Raw genomic sequence first — 23,113 nt, forward strand, 5'->3', positions numbered from 1 at the left:
TAGTATTTCATTAAACATTGTTTCAGTGAATTTTCCTTGGGTAAAAATAACCAGGTGAAGAAGATTTAATTCTCTCTTGCTGAGCTGACATAGACAAAAAAGAGTTTCTCTCATCAGACAGTATTTACCTTAGTGCTACCTCCCCCTTACCTCAGCGGCAGGATTATGATCTCAGAAGGTAGATGGAAACATATTTTTGATATGGTTGTCACCTGTTCTAAATTCATCCCATTGGAACAAAACTGTGACTTCATATCAAGAAAAGTGACAATTATCTCCTCCTTGTCTTCTTTTAAGAACGTATGAGTGACAGAACTATGAATTCCTACATTTCTTGAAATAAAAGAGGGATGGCATGGTTTCCTCCCAGTTTGTAGTATTTTTCTTCTGACTCACAATCCCAAACCGCAGATATGTAACAGTTTAAAAAAACCCACAGACAACCTGTGGTAACCACAGATAAACTGGTGTTTTACTGTTAATTGAAAATCTAAATCTACCAAGTGAACATGCTTGCAGTTGATTCTTTGTGTTCCTGAAAATGTTTATACACTGATGCGACTACCAAACTATCTAGGTTGAAAATTGAAGGCATATTTTTAATAAGTCTTAATAAAACACACACATTTATATATATTCTAATATAACATGAAAGATGTATTTATGAAACGGATTTCTTCACTATTAGAGCATATCCTTTGCATTTGCATTATATGAAGGTGTTACCTGTTGATTTTGTTTGCTCAATGTGAGTAAAAAACAAAAGGGAAAAAAGGTGTTTGAGGTCAAACATACTCTAGGCTAAATAGCTGCAACTCGGCAAGTAAGAGCATTTTGAGTGTGAATTCCTTTCACCATACTCCTCTATATAGCAACACATAATTATGTTTTAAAGTTTTCTGATGATATGTGGGAAGCTTGAGAAACAGGGAGAAAGCCACCAAAATCCATGACATTATAAAGGAGTTATAAAATCATTTAAATGACAGTCCTGAACAGGAGGAAAACCTTGTCACTGAACTAACTGGTCCAGAAAACTCACATTCACTCTGTTTGCAGCACACAGGCTCTGGAGAAGGCTCCCTGTACGTCCCTGTTACTGTAATTGGCCTTCTCCTGTGTGAGGAGACAAACTACCCAGAGGGCCATGTAATTGCCAAGCCTTTCATAGGGAAGCAAGGCAAGGTGCATCTGTCTTGTGCAGTCTTTTTCTCTAGTAACCACTGACCTCAAAGCTTGACTTCAAGTCAGTTTGAAATAGGAGGCTATTTCAAAGACAAGATCTTTGAAGTTTGGAGAGAGCATAGACCTGGATAGAAGAACACGTTCAAACTTAAGGCAAAGGCTGTGCCTTAAGCTCATGCTGTAAGAGATCTGAAAATCCATAGAAGACAAAATTTTTGTGATTATACCCATCAGCAAAACATCAAATCAGAGCTCATAGCTAAGCAAAAGACACAGATGTGCACAAAAAAAGCTTCCTTAGCTCTGAAGTTCAAGGAACTGCTTGTGTACTTCGGTACCACTGAAATGTGAATTGTTATGTGATGAGCCACTGTTCTGTCTCTCTCCCATCCCACTGGGGTAGGAGTGAGTATCTGCACGGGACTTGGTTGCTGGCTGAGGTCTAACCAAGACAGATGCACTGCAATTTTTAAGACTTTTATACACATACTGTTTATTTTTGACTCGTCAGGTATTTCATATATCTGCACTCACAGAAAGCAAAAGAAATTAACAAACTGAGCCATTCCTTAATGGCTGAAATCCAGCTAAGCTGAAGCCAGGGATAAAGGGGGCAGAATTTCACCAAAGACAGCAACATTTTAACTTTCAATGTGTACTAGACAAGTTTGCAAACAAAACCTTCGTATTTTATGTGCTACATAAAGCTAAGGCTTTAAACAAGCTCTCAAATTCTTAAATTGTGCAAAGGAACAAATTTGCAAAGCCCAGTTTAGATGCCCCTTAAAAAAGTTATCGCAGAAAAAGGTAGGAACTACAGAAAACAACAGAAGCCAAGCTACAGGTAAGTGAATGGCAAAAATCTGTATTGCCATGCAAATGACAGAGTTTCTCACCAAGCAGCTAAACTGTCACTTTTGTTTTTTAGCAACAAGATAATTTCAGATTTCTGTTTCTTTCTTTCTTTTTAAATGACACACTCTTTTCCCATATCTGATTGAAATACATCATTCAACTGATGTGTGCTAAAGTCTTTTTACACAAACCCTGAGGTATTTTCATGCAAGTCTTAGCTGGAATTCACATATCACAAAAGTAAAAAAAAAAGGCATTATGGGACAGAAAGAAGGATCAACAAACACAAGACACTGCATCACTGTTTCAAGAGAAATTTTAACTGCATTAAAAAATCTGCTGGATAATGGAGTGTGTGTGTGAATGAGATGCTGTTTTTACCTGAGCTGCTAGTATTTAAGATAATTAATCTCAGAAAAGATCATTGCTGAAGTATCAACCAACACCCCATCTCTATTTTAGATGCCTGTTTTACAGCAGAGGGAAGAGGCCTGTGTCTTACCCGAGTAGGTAACGTAAGACAGCTGTTGCTAATCACAGCCTTTCATACTCTTTTCCTGTTGTCTGCACCAGACTGTGGACACTTGAGACAATTTTTCTGCAACTTCAAGAGCTGTTTAGCCACTAGAAGCCTTTTGTGTTAACTTTTGCTCAAACCTTAAAATGCTGCTGCTGACTCTACAGCTGTCATTGAAGCTTAGCCTACAGACCATAACAAATTTTAAGGCCAAGGGTTCCCTTGGAGCAATTTATATTTCTACATGAAGTTAAAGTAAAAGCAAACGTCTTCCAAGAGCTGCCCTCATTCCTAAATAGAGAGCCTGTAAACTGTTGTTTTAGATGGTGTTTAACTGGGTAGTTTTTCCAAAATTTTATACACTTGGACACTTCCGATTTACAGAACCCTGCTTAACCAGCACTGCTCAAAAAAGCTTACCAGTAAGCAATGAACGAATGATTTTAAATAATATTCTTTCAAATATAAATGCCTCTCAAGTGAAATCATATGGTAATTACCTTAATTGTTTATAAATACAAGTCTGATCAACTGCTCTTACTACCATATTCTACCAACTATATAAAACTAATCCTCTCTTAATTATTTTCTATTTTTTTTCATTATTTATAAAGCAATCTGAAGCAACCACTGTGTACTGATTTGACTAATGTATACAATTATGAAGAAAAGACAAGACACTACATAAAGCAATCAGCAGTTTGATATAAACGGCAGATGCAATCCTTGAAAGACGGTTACTAGAGATGGTACCAGGAAACCTGCAGTTCTGGGACTAGTTCCTTGCCAAACACAGAATACTGCTAGCAAATCAACTACAGAAACCTTGCAGGAGATTATTCTGCATTACTGAATAAGTATTTAATGTCTATCATACTGATTTTTTTTGCTCCACCGCTCAAAAGCTGTAAAAAATGCCTTATATCTTTTACTACTCATTAATATGACAAGTTCATTAAAGTAAATGAAGCTAATTTAATCATATTCAGGTGCTATATTGGATAGATTATAACAGTTTGTCTTTTAAATAGTTTATCTTTCATTCTACTATCTTCATCAAACAGTATTCTGAATAATTATCACACTGCTGCTATGAAGTTACAGCAATATTACATCCTGACTAAGAACTTCAGATCACCTACAGCCTTTACACAAAATATCACAAATAAAGGCAAAGCACCTCAGGCTACGCAGCAAGAAAGTAATTCCTTATATCACTGTATGTGTTTCTAAGGTCTTTACCATTTGGATTATTACATTATCTCAGTTTTATATTCACTAGTCAGGAGGCAAATGTCAGCTGGAATCATTGAATCTCAATTTTTTTACACCTTTCATTTTGTTTGATGAGCTTTTTACCAATTGTAATTTATTGCTCTGATGAAAGTATAAAGCAAAAAGCTCCAAGTGTAATCAAGGCTAATGGTGAACCAAATACCATGTGATAATAAATCAGCAAGGAAAAAATACTCTGGAGACAAATGAAGATGTTTATCATTTCAGTATGAATACTATTATAACACCTGTTTATGTAAAATAAAAAACTGTACAAGAAAACCAAACAAACACCCAAGTTCCACAAAAATCAATATTCTCTTATAAAAAATAAAAACCAAAACTTCCAACAAGCAGCTGAATTTTGCAAGAAATAAAATCCTTTTTCTACATCAGAGTATGTAGCAATGAGAACTAATAAGAAAGTCTGAGGTGCTAAGACATTTGATTTCTATAAACAGTAATGAACATTGTCAGTCACAGCCTGCAGTAATCCTGACACTTGATCTTTTAAAACTTATTAAGCCAGAGAAAATCCCCCAACTCTTCTACAAGGAAGCTTCTCAGAGTTACTGTAACATTTTTTTCTTTGGTAACTGGTATTTTATTTTATAAAAGGATGATACATGTGATAAAAAAGCAACTGAGAAAAAACCTCAGCAATTTGCTTAAGGACCATCTACAAAACCTGAGTTGCAAAAAATCTCATTCACTTTAATTGCTTTTCTGAAAGGCCCTGAGACAGAACCTAAAACATGTAATAGCTAACAGGTAAATTTAAATAGGAGCTTAATTTCTTTTTTTTTTTTAATATCACAATGCCTGCGTATTATGAGTCAATAAAAATGGTTAAGTGCATAACTTTTTCATCATTATGTTAATAAATACTAAACACACGTTAGACTAGATTTACAGTACCTTTGGATATTGTTTGACAGGGATCAGAACTCTCTCCGACAGCTTTATGTTTTTGTTGCTGATAACATCAAGATATTTCTTTTCTTCATCTTCCTTCTTGCCTTCTGAACCCTGAAATTTTTCCATTTCTGAAAAATATCACGAAACAGAACAATCAGTGACATGATATTTGTCATCCTTAGGAAGTTTAAACTTACACATTGCTATACAGACTGTGCACTGAACGCCTGTGCTGTTTGCACTCACGTGACAGGGACTGTTGTCTTTAAGAGAACCTGGACTGTCAGCAGTGCTGAGAGGCAGAGGTGACAGTCCATAGGTCACACTGCACAACTAATTCTTCCCAGGCTGAAAGGGAAGCCAAATGATCTCAGCAGGAGCAGGAATAGATAAGGCTTACAATTCCAGCCATCAGTCTTTTTAAGGTGATAACATCATCACAGCTTGATGCTTTTTGCAAATGTCACCTCCCAGAACTAAGCTGGATTCTAACTGCAATGGGTAACTTTCAGTACAAATACCAGGAAACTGAAGAAACTTCTTCTTGTTCTGAGTTTCCTTTCAAATACCTCTGAATTAGTTAAGGTTCTACAAAATAAGATAAGAAATAAAGCTAACTCTTGCTCAAAAAGATTCTTCAATTAAGAAATGCAGTAAAAAATTGTTAGATAGATATATATAATTGCTAATTTGTAGAACTCTAAAATTTACCAAAAGGAAAGAAAAAAAAAAGAAATAAAAATATATTCAGGTAGAATAGTTTTAAATTCTTTATTCCCTAAAGCTCTATAAGCAATGGACAACAACAAATAATTGAATTCATCATCCTGCAACGAACATCTCATACGGTGCCTGAGAATATCCTGACCGCACAGGTACTATTGAAAAAGCTGCTTGTGCATCAGTGACATTGTTGAAAGCACAGAAAATGGCAATGCTTATAATGAGCTAATTATATCTGAATTATAGCTGAAAAGGGACAGCTGTGGGTCTCAGAAACATGCTGCTTCAAGGACTGGGAAGAGAGAGTTGAAAGGAGTAACACAGCAACAGCACGCTCTAACGTTCATATACAAGTTTCTTTGACTTCCAACAAGCATAAGGAAAAATGTATTGAAAAGAACAGCCCATGTCATGATTTGTTAATAAATGTTTATGCTGCCTTTATGAGATCAAATAATTTATTTAAAGCCTGCACCAGCAGACAGTTCTCTAATATTACAGTCATAAGATCTTTTAAAACATTTCAGAGAACACACCTAGAAGACCTCAGATGGGATACATGTTCAATAATTTACAAATAAAAAATTATTTACAATCACTAAAAGCATCAGAAGAACATTTCATTATCGTAAAATACTTGAATACATGGAAAAAAATGTGGTATGTTGCATTCAGTGGAAGATCAATCTGAAAAGCAGCAAGTATCAATTAAGTAAAATACTTCTTTTGGGCAAGTTTAATAGATAGAAAGTTCTTTGAAAATAGATCCAATGCAATTATACCAAGTGTTGTGCTATGGGGGTACAGAGGGGAGAGACAAAGGTGCATAAAGAGGAAAAAGTGTTCCAAGCACAGTAAGTACTAAAATGAAATTAAGGAATTTCCCAAATGTCTTGTGAACACAGTACTAAATGAGATAATTCTAAAAGGCAAGTGGGTATAGTCAATCCACATGTACACATACATTTCACTAGAACCACAGAAGTTTAAGTTGGAAAAGACCTTTGAGGTGATCAAGTCCAGCTGTTAATCGAGCTCTGCCAAGTTCACCACTAAACCACATCCCTACGTGCCACATCTACTTGTCTTTTAAATATACTTCCAGGGACAGTCATCCCCCCAGAGCTAGTCACCACCTCCCTGGTAATCCGTTCCAATAACTGTTTATGTGAAGACATGGTTCCTGCTGTCCAACCTGAACCTCCCCTGGCACAGCCTGAGGCTATGTCTTCTCGTCCTGTCACTACTTGCCTGGGAGAAGAAACGAACCCCCACTTTACTACAACCTCCTTTCAGGTAGTTGAAGAGAGCAATAAAGTTCCCCCGAGCCTCCTTTTCTCCAGGCTAAACAACCCATCTCCCTCAGCTGCTTCTCATCAGATTTGTGCACCAGACCCTTCCCCAGCTCTGTTGCCATTCTCTGGACATGCTCCAGCCCCTCAATGTCTTTGTGAGGGGCGCAGAACTGGACACAGCACTCGAGGTGCAGCCTCACCAGTGCTGAGTACAGGGGAACAATCACTTCTCTGGTCCTGCTGGCCACACTATTGCTCACACAGGCCAGGATGCCATTGGCCTTCTAAACAATTAAACTCTTTCTCCTGGAAAGCTGAAGACACTTAAAAGTCAGTATGGTCAGTAGGGAGGGGTACTAAAGGTTAGGACAAAATGCTCCCCTTTGAATCATCTACCAGGCCTTGCAACCAGTCCCAGTCTTGCGCTTTGTTTTTGACTGAGAGTACATGGAAATTTTGGAATGAACGTGGTGCCTTTACTAAAGTTAATGAAAGACTACTTCAGCTGGGCTTATCAGACTTAGGTGAACAAGAGTTTGTTGATCTACCAAGAATGAGACAAACTGTGGCACTTCAATTGGTTTCACTCCATGATGAGGACTGAGCTCTAAACCCAGAAGAGCGAGTCCCAGCTTATTATGGAAGGCACAAGAAACAGCAGTGGGGAGACGAGTTTCGTCCAGGGAATGAAAGGCAACAGAGCCCATTTCAGGGGAGGTCCCACAGCACGTAAGTTCAAACACAGAGAGAGAAGCAAATGAGAAGGGATTGTGATGAGGGCCAGGCTGTAAGCCCAGAACTACAGGGGCACAGATTACTGCAGCAGAAGGCAGCAGGGACATCGTGGACATTAGGTTTCCGCCAGGGACCAGTGGCAACCAGCCCATGACCACAGCCACACAGCTTTTGAGTATCATCTCCAAGGAAGGAGATTCCACAAGCACCCTGACAGGGCTTGGTCACCTTCACAGTAAGAAAAAAAAAAAGGTCCCAAATATTTAGAGGGAAGTTCTGGGTACTGGGCACCCCTGGAAGAAGCCTGGCTCTGTCTTCTTTGTACCTTCCCTTCAAGTACTGATATACACCGGAAAAGATCCCCTATGGTGTCTTCTCCAGACAGCCTGGAGGCAGCATTCTTAGCCATTTCCTCACAGGAGAGATGCTCTAGACCCTTCATCATCCTTGTGAACCCTTAGTTGACACTCTCCAGTATGTCCATCTCTACTTATGCTGGGGAGCCCCACACTGGACAGACTGCTCCAGTGGAGTATCACCTCTCTTGACCTGCAAAGTTGACTGAGGAGTAAAAAATGCCTTGAGATAGTTTATTTCTGAAACAGAATATAGGGCTGGGTATGATCAGTGAAACCTGTGAATTTATATGAAAAATATGGCATTAGGATTTTGCTTGACAGTGGGGCAGTTGTGTGAGATAAGCCATCTTGGAAGTTTTTATTCCTTGGGGCTGGAGCTTGTGTCTTCTGGGTATGGTCCCTGAAAGCCCCATGATGTCACCAGGGAGTCATTGTGACACGTGTGACAACAAGCCTTTTGGATGCTTGGGGAAGCCCCGAAAGGCCACAGTGTCTGGCCTCCTCCACTAGGGACAGACATCTCCAGGGGGGTGGAAAGGACGCCCATCCCATTGCGTGCTTTCTGAGGGCACAGAGAGGATTTGCTGGACAAGGACACTAGCAGGGCCTGGGGTGCTGGTCCCAACCTGCCATGTACCCAGGCTCTGGCTGCAGCTGCTGAGAGGCCAGGAATCCCTTTCCCAGCTTCCCAGCTCCTGCCTGCACATATCAGAGGTCAGTTACCATCCTGCCTCGAGAGCTAGAACATGCCAAGACACCCCAGTGTCAGTAGTCTGCCCCAGGATGGTTCCTGGCACTGGTGGCAGCCCAAGTGCTGTCCTGTGGCAGAGTGGGCAGTTCTTTAATGCTCAACTTCAGTAGCTTTGCTGCTGGCAGCAGACTGTGTCCCCAGCACCAGGGGACACATCAGCTTATCTCTTTGGTTTGCAGGGCGAAATGGCCTTGGAGGAAGACTTGGCAAGAAGTGGCACCTCCTCCCCTGCTGCCAGCACCAGCCAGGTGTCCCAGGCCACACGTCCACATGCGTCGGTGAACCTAAGGTGCCCAATCTGCCTGGACACCATTAATGACCAAGACTCTGTGAGCTGGCGTCGGCACCCTTTCTGTTTTTACTGCATGGTGGAGTGGTTCCACAGAAAAATGGAGGGCCTGATACGCCAGTCGTCTTTCCCACACATATTCCACATGGTGGGATGCAGTAACTCTGAGGTGTACTCCATCGGGGAGTCCATCAGCTCTGCCAGCCATACTCAAGGAGGGGAAGCTGGGCCCCGGTCTGCAGAAAGGTGGTGGTATCATTCCTCAGGATGCCAGCACCACAAGTCTTACAGCAGAAGCCGTGGTGACAGCTGTGGTGGTAGCCGTGGTGGCAGCCGTGGTGGCAGCCGTGGTGGCAGCCGTGGCAGGGCCCAAGAGAAGAGCCAAAGCAGGTATCCAAGACGGCATCACGATGGCCGTGGCAGGGTCCAGCAGGCCCAGGGCTACAACCACTCAAGCAGTGGGAGACGGCAGCAGAGCAGGGCTCAGAACACTGCCCGTGACAAGGGCCAAGCTCCAGGGACCAAGCGGCCTGTTCGTGCCTTCTCAAGGAGGTGTAAGCGCCGTCAGCAAGAATACCAGGTTTCCTTCATAGAACCGAAGGAAGCAAGGAGCCGACCCCAGCAGAGGTCACGCAGCACTGCCAGCCAAACATTGAGGGAGCATCTAAGGAAGATGGAACGTGACGAGGGACGAGCTCTAAGGCACGACTGGTACATCCGTGCCTCTTCAGGGAGGAGCAGGCACCAACAGCGGGGGTGCCAGGCTTCTTACAGAGAACTGCAGGTGACAAGGAACCAAACCCCAGGGAGGCTGCCCCTGAAGGAGAATCCAAGGAGGATGAAGCGTTATGAGAGACAGCCTTTAAGGACTGAACAGGGCATCCGTGCCTCCCCAAGGAGGAGTGAGCGCCTTCAGCGAGGACACCAAGCTTCTTTCATCGAACTGCAGGTGACAAGGAACCAGTCCCGGGGGAGGTCCCACAGCACACGGCACCAAACACTGCGCCAGAATCGAAGGAGGATGGAACATGACGAGGGACAAGCTCTAAGACCCGAACGGGCCATCCCAAGCTCCTCAGGGAGGAGTGAGCGCCATCACCGGGGACGCCGGATTTCTTTCACTGAACCACAGGTGGCAAGGAACTGATTCCTGTGGAGGTCCGCAGCTGTGCCGGGCACAAGCCTGGCAGCACACCCTACCAACAAGGGAACTACTGTATGCCCTGTTACCCGTGTCAGGAATGATACTACTTTAGACAAAAACAGCCCCTACTAATAATTGCAAAAATAAAGTCAAATCCAATGCTCAAGGCTGGGGCCAAGCATCTACTCTCCATCACAAAATGCATCTGAAAATCTAGACACCCTTGCAAGGCCTTTTCAGGTTAGGAGGGTAACAGGCATGAAACTTCAGTGCTGCTTTTGTCATTCTGTTCTATGTTACACATTTGTCTGTAAAATGTGGTACTGAACATTTAGTATGGGGGTGCTTTTGCTCCCTATATTGGGTTTCCACAGTGTGATCAACTTTTTCTCTTTTTCTCCTTTCTGCCCTGGTACCAAAGACACCAATGACTTACTAGGAAATCTCCTGTCCTTCCACACCTGTTTTCTTATGCTTTATCCCAAACATCCCCCAAAGTAACTTCTCCTGTTACCACTCTTCTCACAAGGTAGCAGTGAAAAGTGAAGTCAATTTACAATTACTCTGTCTCAAAGGCACTGCCTATAATGCCAATCCAAATCTAATGCCTGGTAGCAAGCCTCTGAAAAACCTTTCCTTCTCCTTCTCCTTTAGAGACTTTAAAAATAATCCCCAAAGCCTTCACAGAGAAATTTGCCCTCATGGTATGCCCTGTACAAAGCCTCAGGTTTAATGCCCAGAGTGGCAGTACAGGCTACAGGCTCTTCAGACCATGGCCAAAGACTCCCAAAATCATCAAAAAACAGTGATGTGCAGAACTGTTACATTCAAGTAAAACTGGAGCAAAAAGAGGAGTCTTCTCAAAGGACAGAGGCAATACATTCATTACTGGAGCAAGACAAACTGTATTCAATTTTTGTATTGAACTACAGTCAGTGTCTGCTGTGTACAATCCTCATGTCACTTCATGACTAGTACAACCACAGAAAAGAAGCATTAAGACAAGTCTCATGAAGGAATCCAGGCCAGGATCAAGCTGCCAACTTGTTGGCTCATAGCACTGACATGCAGCTAGTTGCTTTAGTTGTCAATTGTGACTTGCCAACTTGGAAAACTATGGTCACCTGCAACACATGCTACAAAAACAGAACCAATGCCTTTAGTGAGATGTCACACTCATTGCACCCCTCATGCTTGTGTTTAGCTTGTTAGTGTTCTGTGATGTCATTCATAAATCCCCCAAAGGAAACAAAAGAGGTGGCTGCCACATGGATAATTGACTTTTGGGAGACAAACCTGGCTCTTCATGAGAATATGGAATCATTCAAACCTTGCCATGTTATGAAATCTGAAGGTGCTTTCCTAGCTTGAGTGCGTTTTGAGTCACAGAACCAGAGAACAGTGGAGGAAGAAAAGGACCTCCAGAGGTCATCTAGTCCACCCTCACCTGCTCAAGCAGAGTCACTGAGAGATGGTGGCCCAGGACCACAGCCACACAGCTTTTGGTTCCATTCCTGCTCATGTCAGAAAGGACAGTCACTATCCTGCTCTGAGAGCTGGAACATGCCAACACACTCCAGTGTCAGTAGTCTGCCCCAGGATGGTCCCTGGCACTGGTGGCAGCCCAAGTGCTGTCCCGAGAGAGTGGGCAGTTCTTTAATGCTCGACTTCAGTAGCTTGCTGCTGGCTGCAGACTGTGTTCCTAGTGCAGGGGAACATGTGCTGCTGCTTACAGAAATCTATAGGCAGTACAGGATTTTGTGACCAGCTGTATTAGGTTTGCATGGTTTGGTTTGGGACATGGAGGGGGCTGCAGGGGTGGCTCCTGTGAGAAGCTGCCAGAAGCTTCCTCAGTGTCCAGCAGTCAATCCCTGGTGGCTCCAAAGATGTATGCAGTGCTGGCCAAGTCTGGGCCAATGAGAAATGGTGGTAAAACCTCTGTGATAACATATTTAAGAATAGAGAAAACAAAAATGGTGGGGCAGTTGTTATTGCAGCCAGAGAAGAGCAGAGTGAGCAGAGCGGAAACGTGTGAAAAGAACAACTATGCAGACACCAAGGTCAGTGAAGAAGGAGGGGGAGGAGGATGCTCCAGGCACCAGAGCCAAGATTCCTCTGCAGCCTGTGGTAAAGACCATGGTGAAGCACGCTGTCCCCCTGCAGCCTATGATGATCCATGGGGATGCAGAGATCCACCCGCAGCCCATGGAGGAGCCCCAGACCAGAGTAGATGGATGCTTGAGAGGAGGCTGTGACCAGGTGGGAGACCTGGGGTGAGTGAGAGGGACCCATGCTGGAGCAGCCTGTCCTCAAAGGACTGCATCTAGTGGAAGAGTGACCCATGCACCAGCAGTTTAAGGGGGACTTTTGCCCATGGGATGAGCTCGCATTGCAGCAGCTCACAGGGAGCTGCTTTTTGTGAGATGGACTCACACTGGAAAAGTTTGGGGAGAACTGTCTCCCATGGGAGGGATCCCAAGTTGCAGCAAGGGGAGGACTCCTGTCCCTGAGCAGTGGGAGAAGCTACGGGTGATGAACTGACCATAACCCCCATTCCCTGTCTCCTTGCCCTGCTGGCTTAGGAGGCAGAGCTGGGACGGAGGCAGGGCAGGGTGGGGGAAGGTGTTTTTATGGTTTTACTTTACTTCTCATTATCCTACACTGATTTTGCTATCAATAAATTCACTTTGTATCTCTAAGTTGAGCCAGTTTTGCCTTTGATGGTAATTGACGAGTGTTTTCTACCGGTCCTTAACCCATGAACCCTTTGTTAAATTTTCTGTCCTCTGTCCAGCTGCAGAGGGGAGTGAGTGAGTGGCTTTTGTGGGTGCCTGGCATCCAGCCAATGTCAACCCTCTACACCAGTGCAAACAGAATGTCCATGATCAACAGCATTCCTCCACAGAGCACAAACAGAAGGGCCACAATGGTACTTTTTCTGCATCACTGATCTTAGATAAAAACAGAAAATAAAGCATTTCAAGAAGAAACTCTATATATTTTGCACTCACTTTTGCTTTGAGCTAACTGAATAGCAGGGAGACTCAGAGCTATTCAACTACTTCCTCCAGTATCAATCCTCAAACATGCCTCATTTTTGCCATTTACCATTAACACAATACTCTTGCATTTGCTTCTGTACAATACACATGTATCTCATCCCTCTTAACTGGAAGAAAACATGCACATTTCAGTCATGCAAAAAGAGGTCCCCACTAGAGAAGTATCAGAGACAAAAAGACATTTCTACCTGTATCTTTTTAGAGGTATTATTCCCTATGAAAATTTATCTTCAGCTATCTCCAGACTTAGAGCTGTAAAATTCTAGAAATATTCTCAGCCCGCTTATATGGATTTTTTTTTTGAGGGGAGTAGCTGCTTCTTCCTTCATGGACTTATAAAATGGAAAGTTAAATTAGCAGCTCTTTTTCAGTACTCTCTGCTTTACTCTAACAGTGCCAATAAAATTATGTTAATCATATTTCTCTTCAAAGTCCTTGACACCCATTACAAAACTTCTCTCATTAATATATTTTTTCTATTAAAATTAGGCATCCCACAGTAAAAACATCCTTTTGCTACACTTAAGAGACATGTCAAAACTCTTCAAAAAATAATGTTCTCCCTGTCAGTCTGTCCAACCCACCAAAAAAATTTAAATCTACACAGTCCTCTCTGCTGTCAACATTTGCCTCCCACTTAAGGGAATTCTGCAGCCTATCGTGCACCTTACCTATCTGGCTTTTCTTGCCTTTGCATTTGCAGTACAGGTACTGTTTCAATCACGAATCACGGGCTGCTGTTAACAAGGCCAGGCCCCCTGAAACAATCATATGTTTCTATTAATGGGAATGATTTCCAGAATGGGAGCATCACCAACTTCTTGCATGCATGTATATGTATATGTATATGTATATGTATATGTATATGTGTATGTATATCAAGCTTATCTAGTACTCTGAGAAGCACACTTTTTATGCAGGCTAATGAAAGAATGTTTGACCTGCAAGAGGAAGAATGAGACAACTCCAGTTAAAAATAACAATCACTAAATCACTGACAGTTCTAATCTAGAGAGAGCTTTTTAAATTTGAAGTTCATTACAAAATTACACAGCTGGAACAGTGAATACCTACAGTGGTGCTAACAAAAAATCCCAGCATATTTTTAGAAAGAAAATACTGAAAACATACATGAAGACTCGATTTCTGTCTAAGGCATTACATTTTAATTGAAAGCAGGGCTACTGGATTTGAGTCAGGAAAAAAAAAAAGCAGATGGCTCAATAAAACCAGCTGGACAAACTAAAATGAAGTTAATTCATGGGAAGGGAACATCCTAAGAAATTTCCAGTAATGAAAACTACATCCAAACCCCTAAGAACAGGTAATTTAAAAGTAAAAACATTGAGTGTCTAACAGGAGTTGGGAGGGGTTATAATGACAGTACAATCAGCCATAAGCACTGAAAAATTAGCCACAGGCTCACTATATTCACCCAGAAACACACTCATGTATCGTATCAACATTCCTTGACTTTATGTACACATACTCATTAACTCACAAAGCTAGCTGGGGTGGTTCAGGGAAGATATGGGAGTAATTTTTATTACATCAGGCAAGTAAGGCAATACCTCTGCCAATGATGAATGTAATGCCTGTTATATAATTGTGGGTCAAATCTACATGTTCATGTCATCTGCTGTAGACAGATACAAACTGAATTTGTCTACACTCAAAATCACCAAAAGCATTGTCACAGTATTAACTCGAGCTGAATCACCTCGGCTCTCAAGCAAGAAAAGTGGCTAGTAAAATAATGCTCAGAAAGAATTCTGAAAGACAAGTCAAAAAGGAATGACAGAGACATGCAAAATCAGGCACAGTATGAGAAGGAACAAAAATGGGTATTTAGTGTTTCTCAGGAGGAGAAAGCATCTGTCATGTTACAGATTGAAAACAAAAAAAATACTTTTATGTATAACATGTAATTATACTGGGGAACTGCTGAAAGCATCCATATTGATAAAATCAAATCTTTTACAGATTCTTCCCTTATGATTAGATTCCATGATGTCCCATAAGGCACTGAAGGTCTTTTCAATTTGGGCACATCTGAAAATACAGTCTCCACTAAAAGTTTAATTCATAATGCAAGTATTTTTTATTGTTGGACTTTATGACCATTATCATCTATCAGGCTGCCTATTTTATAGAATATAGAGAAAATGTAGAAAAGTGACCATATTCTTTAGTAGGTACTCATGAGATGGTATGTATGTGTAACACTGGGGCCAGATTTGCCCCCTCTCTTCCACAGAACAGGAAAGACATTGAAAAAGTGGAGCAAGGTCGGTGGAGGCCACTCATGGTGGCCAGAGCTGGAGCACCTGCCCTGTGAGAAGAGGCTGAGAGAACTGGGCCTGTTTATTGTGGTTAAGAGACAGCTCTGAGGGGTCTAACAGCAGCTCAGCAACACTGATATTCCCCCAGTCAGGCTCTTCACAGCAGTGTGAAACAGGGACGAGAGAAAACAGGGAAAAGGTGAAAATAGAAAGGTTCGGACTGTATATAAGGAAAAGTTTTCTCAACACAGCCCAGCAGGGCTGCAGGTAGTCCAGATATGCTACACCATCTCCTCCACTGGAGGATTTCAGGTTCCATCTGGACAAATCCCTGAATAACCTGGTCTGAACCCTTCAGACTTATCCTTGTCTGTCAAATTTCTGGAACTTATCCAAAAGACTTAAATATTACTGCAGAAAAAGTTAGAAGACAGGAACAGCATGATTGCATAAACCCTGTATCCTTAGCAAACTTTTTTAACAAAATGTACTAACATAGGTAGAAAAGTAATTAAAAATCTAAAGAACTTCATATTTCTAATTTAATGAAAACCAAAGAGAATTAACAAGGAGACAAAGGAGAAAATGAAAAAGTGTGCAAAAACTTAGATTTCCATCCCCATCTCTATACTGGCAACTGATTTTTACTGCCTGGTTACTACTTTGGCTCTACCTATTGTGTAATCAGCAGCTTGCAAAGGTATGCCACAGGGTAGTTTCATGTGCAAATTATACTATTGGTAGAAAAATAATTACCTAATGTATCCATCTACTGACCTATGCCTAGATCAGTATAGATTAAAAAAGCTATGAAGACAATACTAGTAGTGTTAAATAACTAGAGAAGTCCTGAAACGGAAATATTAGTTCTTACTAAATTTATAAACATCTGCTCAGATGCATAGCTTTCCATGGAGAGTTTTAAGTCTGATTTCCAAGTAGTTCCTCAAGACAGTAGTCCATATAATCCTAGTTCAGTTGCTGAATAACTCCTTGATACATTATCCCAGGTAATTCTAGATATATACCAACTGTAATCACAAAAAAAAAATACTATTTATGATGAAATTTGCTGCAGGAAATTGATGGAGTCTTTCTCGCCTCAGTAAAAATAACCAACAGCAATCTTAAGGACAGCATCAGCAAGTGCAGTATAAAGAAAAGATCTGGGATGCATTTTGAATGTGATGGCTTACTAAATAGAGTTGGGGACAACATTTAAAGAGTGACAACAATGTTAGCTTCAAGATACAATTTTTTTCTTCCTTTGGAAAAAAAAGGACTATTATTAGGATTATAAAAGGACTATTAAAAGGACCAAACAATTACAACATTGATTAAATATATTTTTCATCAAATTGTTAAAAAGAGAGCAAGCCACTGGGTAAGATTTTAAAGACTGAAGTTCTTTCAAAAGTGTCTTTGAAGTCAAACACGCATTTGGGGAGTTAACCTGCATAGGCTATGTTGCAAGTTTGGTGTTGGCAGCTGTTGTATTGCTTTAACTATGGTGTGCAGTTCACTAAATAGCTGTTCCCAGCACACTTCTCCCTTCTTACCTCTTACCTTCAGAGCAGCTTAGATAGTATTATGAACATGCCACCAGCTGGATGAAAGGCAAATCTGAAAGTTGTTGGAATATTTTTAATTTAATACTGGGTTTCTTTCATCTGAGAATGAGACTACTCGTAAGAAGAAATAGGGAGCATGAAGATTTACTCAGACAAGTAAAAAATCAAGCAAAAACCAACAAAAACATCACAAGTGTATTTATTTGTAAACATATCTCTAGGTGTCCTTGAATTTAAAACCCTAGCAAACTGTGTTGCTATGACACGTAAGAAAAGGAAAGTAGCTTTTTCCCAAAGATTTTTGTAGTTTCTACTGTGTAAAAGTCCATTCAAACAAGGCACTTCAGGACACACTGAAGTGTTCTCACAGATTAATCTGAAGAGAAAACATCAGTGCTGTGCTACATATTGTGTGGTGTGGAACAGGTAAGTAGGGGTGAAAGATGAATCGATCACTGAAATCGCAGCTAAGTCCACCGGTGACATACTCATTACCTATCTCTGACTATCTGAAAGCTGTTGGTATTCTTGAGCGGGTTGCTCTATCCAGCTGGAGCAACCAGACAAAAGGAAGCTTTTCTGTCTCTTCACACTTTCTGGGAAGTTTCTTCACTCTCTTCAGTCCTAGAACTTATTAGTGATAATCATGTCTGCTATTCTGTCCTCAGAGCAAGAGAGAGATATGAACCAGCAGGCATTTTTTTTCCTTTCTGCTCTTACTTAGCCTTTTTCAGACTTTTCTGTACTGTGAGGTGGAACAGCTACAGAATAAGACTGATGTCTAGAAGTTCACAATATTGAAAACTATGAAAATATGCCATATACTGAAGTTAAGAACCAGTGTAAAATTTTGCTTGAAGTTCAGACTTCTCATTGACCTCTCCTGGTTTTCCAGGTAGCAATACTACTAATGAGCTAATAATCTCTGCTCAGACAGTTACCAAAGTATTTGAAAGGAGTCTACAAACCTTCAAAAGACTAGTTCCATTTATAATGTCACTTCAGATCTTGGGCTCAGAAAGTTATCTGTATCTGAAAGACTGACAGGAAAAACCGAAGTTCAGAAGAGATTATGAAACCCCAAGTAAATGCAAGGAATTGCTGAGAGGTGGGAGAGATTTAGCACCTCAGAGTATGACCTTTGCTCCCTAGTGTGCTCTGTCAGCAAAGAATGGGTCTGACTGCTATACAGACGGGAAAATACTGTGTGTGTATATATACTCATATATAAACCAAATAGTTATATATAAAAAACCCAAACTTTTTATTCATAACTGGTAAAAAAGCACAAAATAAGGAAACAAAAGATTCAGTGATGATATGAACAATTATTTCTACCTCTGTACAATGACATTATCTCTTAAACACTCACTGTTTCATCACCAAAGACTTCATTTACATTAAAGTTATATCCAGGTGCTTATTAAGACTACGTAGCCAACATAAATATTAAGCCAAATGTCAAGTTTAATGATGTTCAGAGTTTCACTGCTTGTTATCAGGATTTCCTAGTTCATCCAAAAGATCACACCATTTCCTATCACAATGAAAGACGACTCACATTTTACTTTATCTTACTTCAGACTGAAAGCAACAGTTACAAATAAGAACTTTTTGATAAACTGATATTTAAATTAAAGGACTAAACTAGTGATATCTAAACAGTACAATGGTATGTAAGCCTTCACTCACAAATCCACTTTGCTTTAAGCCTCCACTTGGAAGTCTGTACAAAGAGATCCTTGCTCCAGAGGATCAGCAGCACACACTAAAAAGATATCAACCTTTCTGCATAGCCTCTTCAGAAGAAATTGTCCGCAGTATCTAAAAATATATGGATCATGCAGCAACATGAATCAACACACTTGTAAACATGCAGTGAAAAACGAAGCTGAAATGAAGAAAATGTGTAAAATTAAAGATATTTTAATAATCTGAGGAAGATCTTATTGCAGAGCCTCCTGTGGATTTTTCTACATTGGATTTTTCAATGGATTTGACAGAACACACTTATGCTCCCACCACACTCAGTAGGTTTTTCCTCACTCATACTGCACTTCAGGCCATGTCTAAGTACTGGCTGCTCACCTACTGATCTGCAGATGTGACAGGGACATGTGAACAAGGTGCCAATGCTTGGGCCTACTCCATTTAATGAAATAGCTGTAACATAAGGATACAGAAACCAGTCCAGTAACCTCACCAGAAGTAGGAGCAAACTACACGTTAGTTTTTGTTAAGTGCCCCTCAGTGTTCTTGGCTATGATTCATTCATGCAAGAAAAAGCATTTGGCAACTGAGGCAAGATTAGGGACATTCTTACAACTCGATGTAAACCAAGAATCTGCAAACTATTCAACAAAAAGCAGGAAACCTCCATCCTGCCTGGAAATAGGATAGTCTATGGCAACCAAGAAAATTCCAAGCAAGTGAATTTGTATTCCTAGGGAAGAAACCACATTAACATCAGGTAATGTGATTTCATTACTCTGGGTTATTTGACACAAGGAATTAAAACTCATCCTAGAGAGGTATCACAACTGATACTGTGGCAAACAAGACGTGCGTTTTTCATAGATTTCTAACCTTGCCTTAAGAATACTCATTTTCTTTGTACAGGCCACAGCAGTAAATTAAAACATACTGATGTCAAGGAGACTTGTTTCCTTTCCTGCACATATCCTTTGATTCCTACAACTAGATTTCTAGAAATCAATTTTAAAAGGTGAAGAAGACATGTTTGAACCTGTCTGCAACCCACTTCATCAAAGCCTGTTATCTTGTCAAGGGGGAAAAAAAGGGCCCAGGATAATGTTTTCAAATAGTACGAGTACAGTGTATGCTTCTGGCATACATCTAAAAGTCAGTGATGGGAAGCGTCCTTTTTTTCTCCACCAGATCCTTTGCTTCTTATTCCATTGAAAAAAAAAAAAAGTATCACAGGAATCCAGAGTAAGCAGGAGTGCTGCCAGGAAACAAGCAACCTGAGAAGCTTCCAATAACAGTGGAAGCTGCTTGTGATGGATCTACACAGCTGCTTAATTTTTTACAGTCCAGGAGTAAGTCTGAATCCTTGCTGAGCCCTTACACAAGTGGTTATCTATAAATAACACCTAGGCATACTATTCCTAACTCCAGCTAGCTGGAAGACCCCACACTGGCCTAAATGGCCAAATATCATTTTTTCACCCTGTCAAAAAGATGCATTTCTTTTTCTTAATGCCAAAGTCCTGCAGTTATAACAGCAACACACCATAAAACCAAATATACTCTCAGCTCCCACGGATGGCTTTTCATCATTAGAAGTCAAAGCAATGGCACCCAGTTTCAAGGCAGTTCCTAGCCCAGGGGATAGAAAAGCTGGCATAAAAGTCTATGCCAGACTCAGGAGTTCACTCCTCAAGCTCAGTGCACCTTGCTGTATTATCAGTGTGGAAAAGACAGGGACCAGTTCTGTGGGAGACAACAGTTTTTCTGCGAATCAGCATCTCCAGAAGACTAAGGAGTATTATGGCTCTTTTCCAAACACCTGACATCAGGCATCGCGTTTACCTAGACATTACGACAAAATGCTAAGACAGTAACTAATGAATTTCTATTTCCTATAAATTTGAAATTAGCCGACATGTTTAGAAAATATTGGGGGGAAAAAGCCTGGCAGACAAAAATTTAATTAATTTAATTGTACCAACTAACTGTACTTCCTTAGAAAATTTTTCTTAAAATTACCATAAAAGTCATCCCAGTAGTCATTTTGCCCTATAATTTGCGAACACCTAATACCTGAAAAATGCAGAAGCACAGATTACATGACTGAGAGGGAATGTAATAAAATTACTTTTGACATAGGAGCCCATAGGCTGCCACTATGCAGGCTCTTCATTACCCTCCTCCTTACTAGCATACCTATCATTAAACTGTTTAGGGAATAATGTACTGTTGCCCAGTAAAGCACTCTGAACCCAGTGAATACTTGTGCAGAACTGGATAAAGAACTACAATATAATTCTGGAAATTAATTTGGAGCACCAGTCTTATGAGGAGCAGCAGAGGGACCTGGGGTTGTTTAGCCTGGAAAAAAGGAGAATCAGGGAAGACCTTATTGCTCTCTACTACCACCTCAAAGCAGGGTGTGCACAGGTGTGTGTCCATCTTTTTTCCCCATGTAACAACAGATAGGACAGGAGATTGTGCCAAGGGAGGTTTAGATTCAGTATTAGGAAAAATGTCTGCACTGGAAGGGTGGTGACGCATTGGAACAGGCTGCCCAGGGAAGTGGCAAAGTCACCATCCCGGAAGTGTTCAAAAAACATGCAGTTGTGGTACTTAAGGGCATGGTTTAGAGGTAGAGTTGGCAGTGCTGGTTAATGGACTCAGAATCACAGAGCAACTGAAGTAGGGAAAGACCTCTATGATTCTAAGTAAACAGAGACATTCAATTTCATCTAAAAAGTGTAAGCACCTTTCAGCTTGTTTTGTTCACCAATTTGAATGTTGGTGAATCTTGTTACCCAGAAACTCATATAAATTTGGTGTACGCCCTGCTTTTCTTTAGGAGCAATTCATTCCTTCCATTAAGGTAATTGGCAGTTAGGCCCTTATTCTGAGTGTGGAAAAGAGCACCTGCCTTACTTAAAATCATCAAGCAAATGAAAATGCCCATAATACTCTTGTGTACCTGGGAACATCTTTTTCTTCTTTCCTGTCTCCTACTTTATATGACACCTTCACAATTTACCTCACTATTACTGTTCATTAACAGGCATACAAAAAACTCCTTCTCCTAGCTCTGGTGAAACAGTAGTGAGATCTCTGAGACTGGCCGCATTTGAGAACTGTCCTACTTCACAACAAGCATCCTAATTAACCACGTCCAGAGGAAACTGCTTATGCTGCTGCAGATTAGGTATCACGAAATATTTAAGAAACAGAAGAAAATACAGTTCACAATGAAAATGTTAAAAAGGAAATCGCTCAGTTTGCCTGAATTTTATGTCTCAGACTAACAAGTCTTCTCATCTGGTTACATGTCTCTTGCCAACCATCTCAGCAGCTGGTAAAAAAAAAAAAATCTGTCAATTTGTGCCTGAGGGTGTACAGGGCAAAGAAAGAACTTGGACAAACCCACACTGATTCAAACACACTGAAGGGCTTGTCAGCTGCCTTGATTAGTACAGGAAACAGCCTCTCAAGTTCAGAAAATGCCACAGGCTCATTCTTGAGGAAGAAGAAAATTTCCAGGAGTACACTGTGCCGCAAGACAATATGTTCCATTGCGAAACAGCTCTGCTCAGGCTCAACCCAACACAAGAACTGCAACTTGATGCTGAGCTAATAAGGAATTTAATATTTTTGGAGAAGTGCTTCTTTTTTCAACAAATTGGAACCATTTCATATAAAAAATACTCCATCAGGTCTTGGCAGGTATAATGCTGGGGTGTTTTTAATGCTGGCATTTTTTAAATTATGATAAAAATCCTATCACTTTCCCTTTGCTTTAGGATGGATGCCATCAACAGCAACAGCTGATGGTACTCATATTTATCATTTCAATTTTATGGAGTAATGAAAATGTAAGATAGATTTTTGTTTCAGTAAGGAAACACAAAGCACTCTTAGTATTGGAGAGAATCACAAAATGTTTAAGGGTTGGAAGGGACCTCAAAGATCATGTTGTTCCAACCCCCCTGCCATGGGCAGGGACACCTTCCATAAGACCAGGTTGCTCAGAACCCCATCCAGCCTGGCCTTGAGCAATTCCAGGGATGGGTTATCCACAACTTCTTTGAGTAATCTGAGACAGTGCCTCACCACCCTCACCCTCAGTAAAGAATTTCTTCCTAATATGTAATCTAAACCTACTCTCTTTCAGTTCGAAGCCATCACCGCTTGTCCTGTCACTACATGCTCTTGTAAGAGAGGTAAAATTGTGGATAATCACTGGGGCATGTCAGTTCTTGCCCACACACAACTTCATGGCTACCCAGCCGTGAGTATTAATGTCCATTTTAAAAGTATTTGTTTAAAAGGATGCTTCAAGAAAGGATATAGGTCTTTTCATGCATCTACAAAAACAGCAAGTGTGAGCAACTTCAAAAGTAAAGTAACTAAATAATTAAAACATTAAACAAAAAAGAGGAGCAGAATAGACA

General features: G+C 40.8%; 1 protein-coding gene across 16 annotated transcripts in view; it reads right to left on the reverse strand.

Annotated features, from left to right (window-relative positions):
* The window catches only part of KHDRBS2 (KH RNA binding domain containing, signal transduction associated 2), a 339,817-nt gene that overhangs the window by 268,482 nt on the left and 48,222 nt on the right, over positions 1–23,113 (reverse strand). For 15 of the 16 annotated variants that reach the window (XR_004239381.1, XR_004239382.1, XR_004239392.1 and 12 more), the window contains one exon: positions 4,751–4,878. Coding sequence is in view for 1 of the 16 variants with exons in the window: in XM_032104702.1 (XP_031960593.1) it covers positions 4,751–4,878 (128 nt within the window). In the remaining 15 variants the exon portion in view is untranslated. Of the gene's footprint in view, positions 1–4,750; positions 4,879–4,996; positions 5,066–23,113 lie in introns of those variants that run through there. The other variant, XR_004239394.1, reaches the window with a different exon arrangement.

This window comes from Corvus moneduloides, chromosome 3, assembly GCF_009650955.1.
Source record: "Corvus moneduloides isolate bCorMon1 chromosome 3, bCorMon1.pri, whole genome shotgun sequence".
NCBI lineage: Eukaryota > Metazoa > Chordata > Aves > Passeriformes > Corvidae > Corvus > Corvus moneduloides.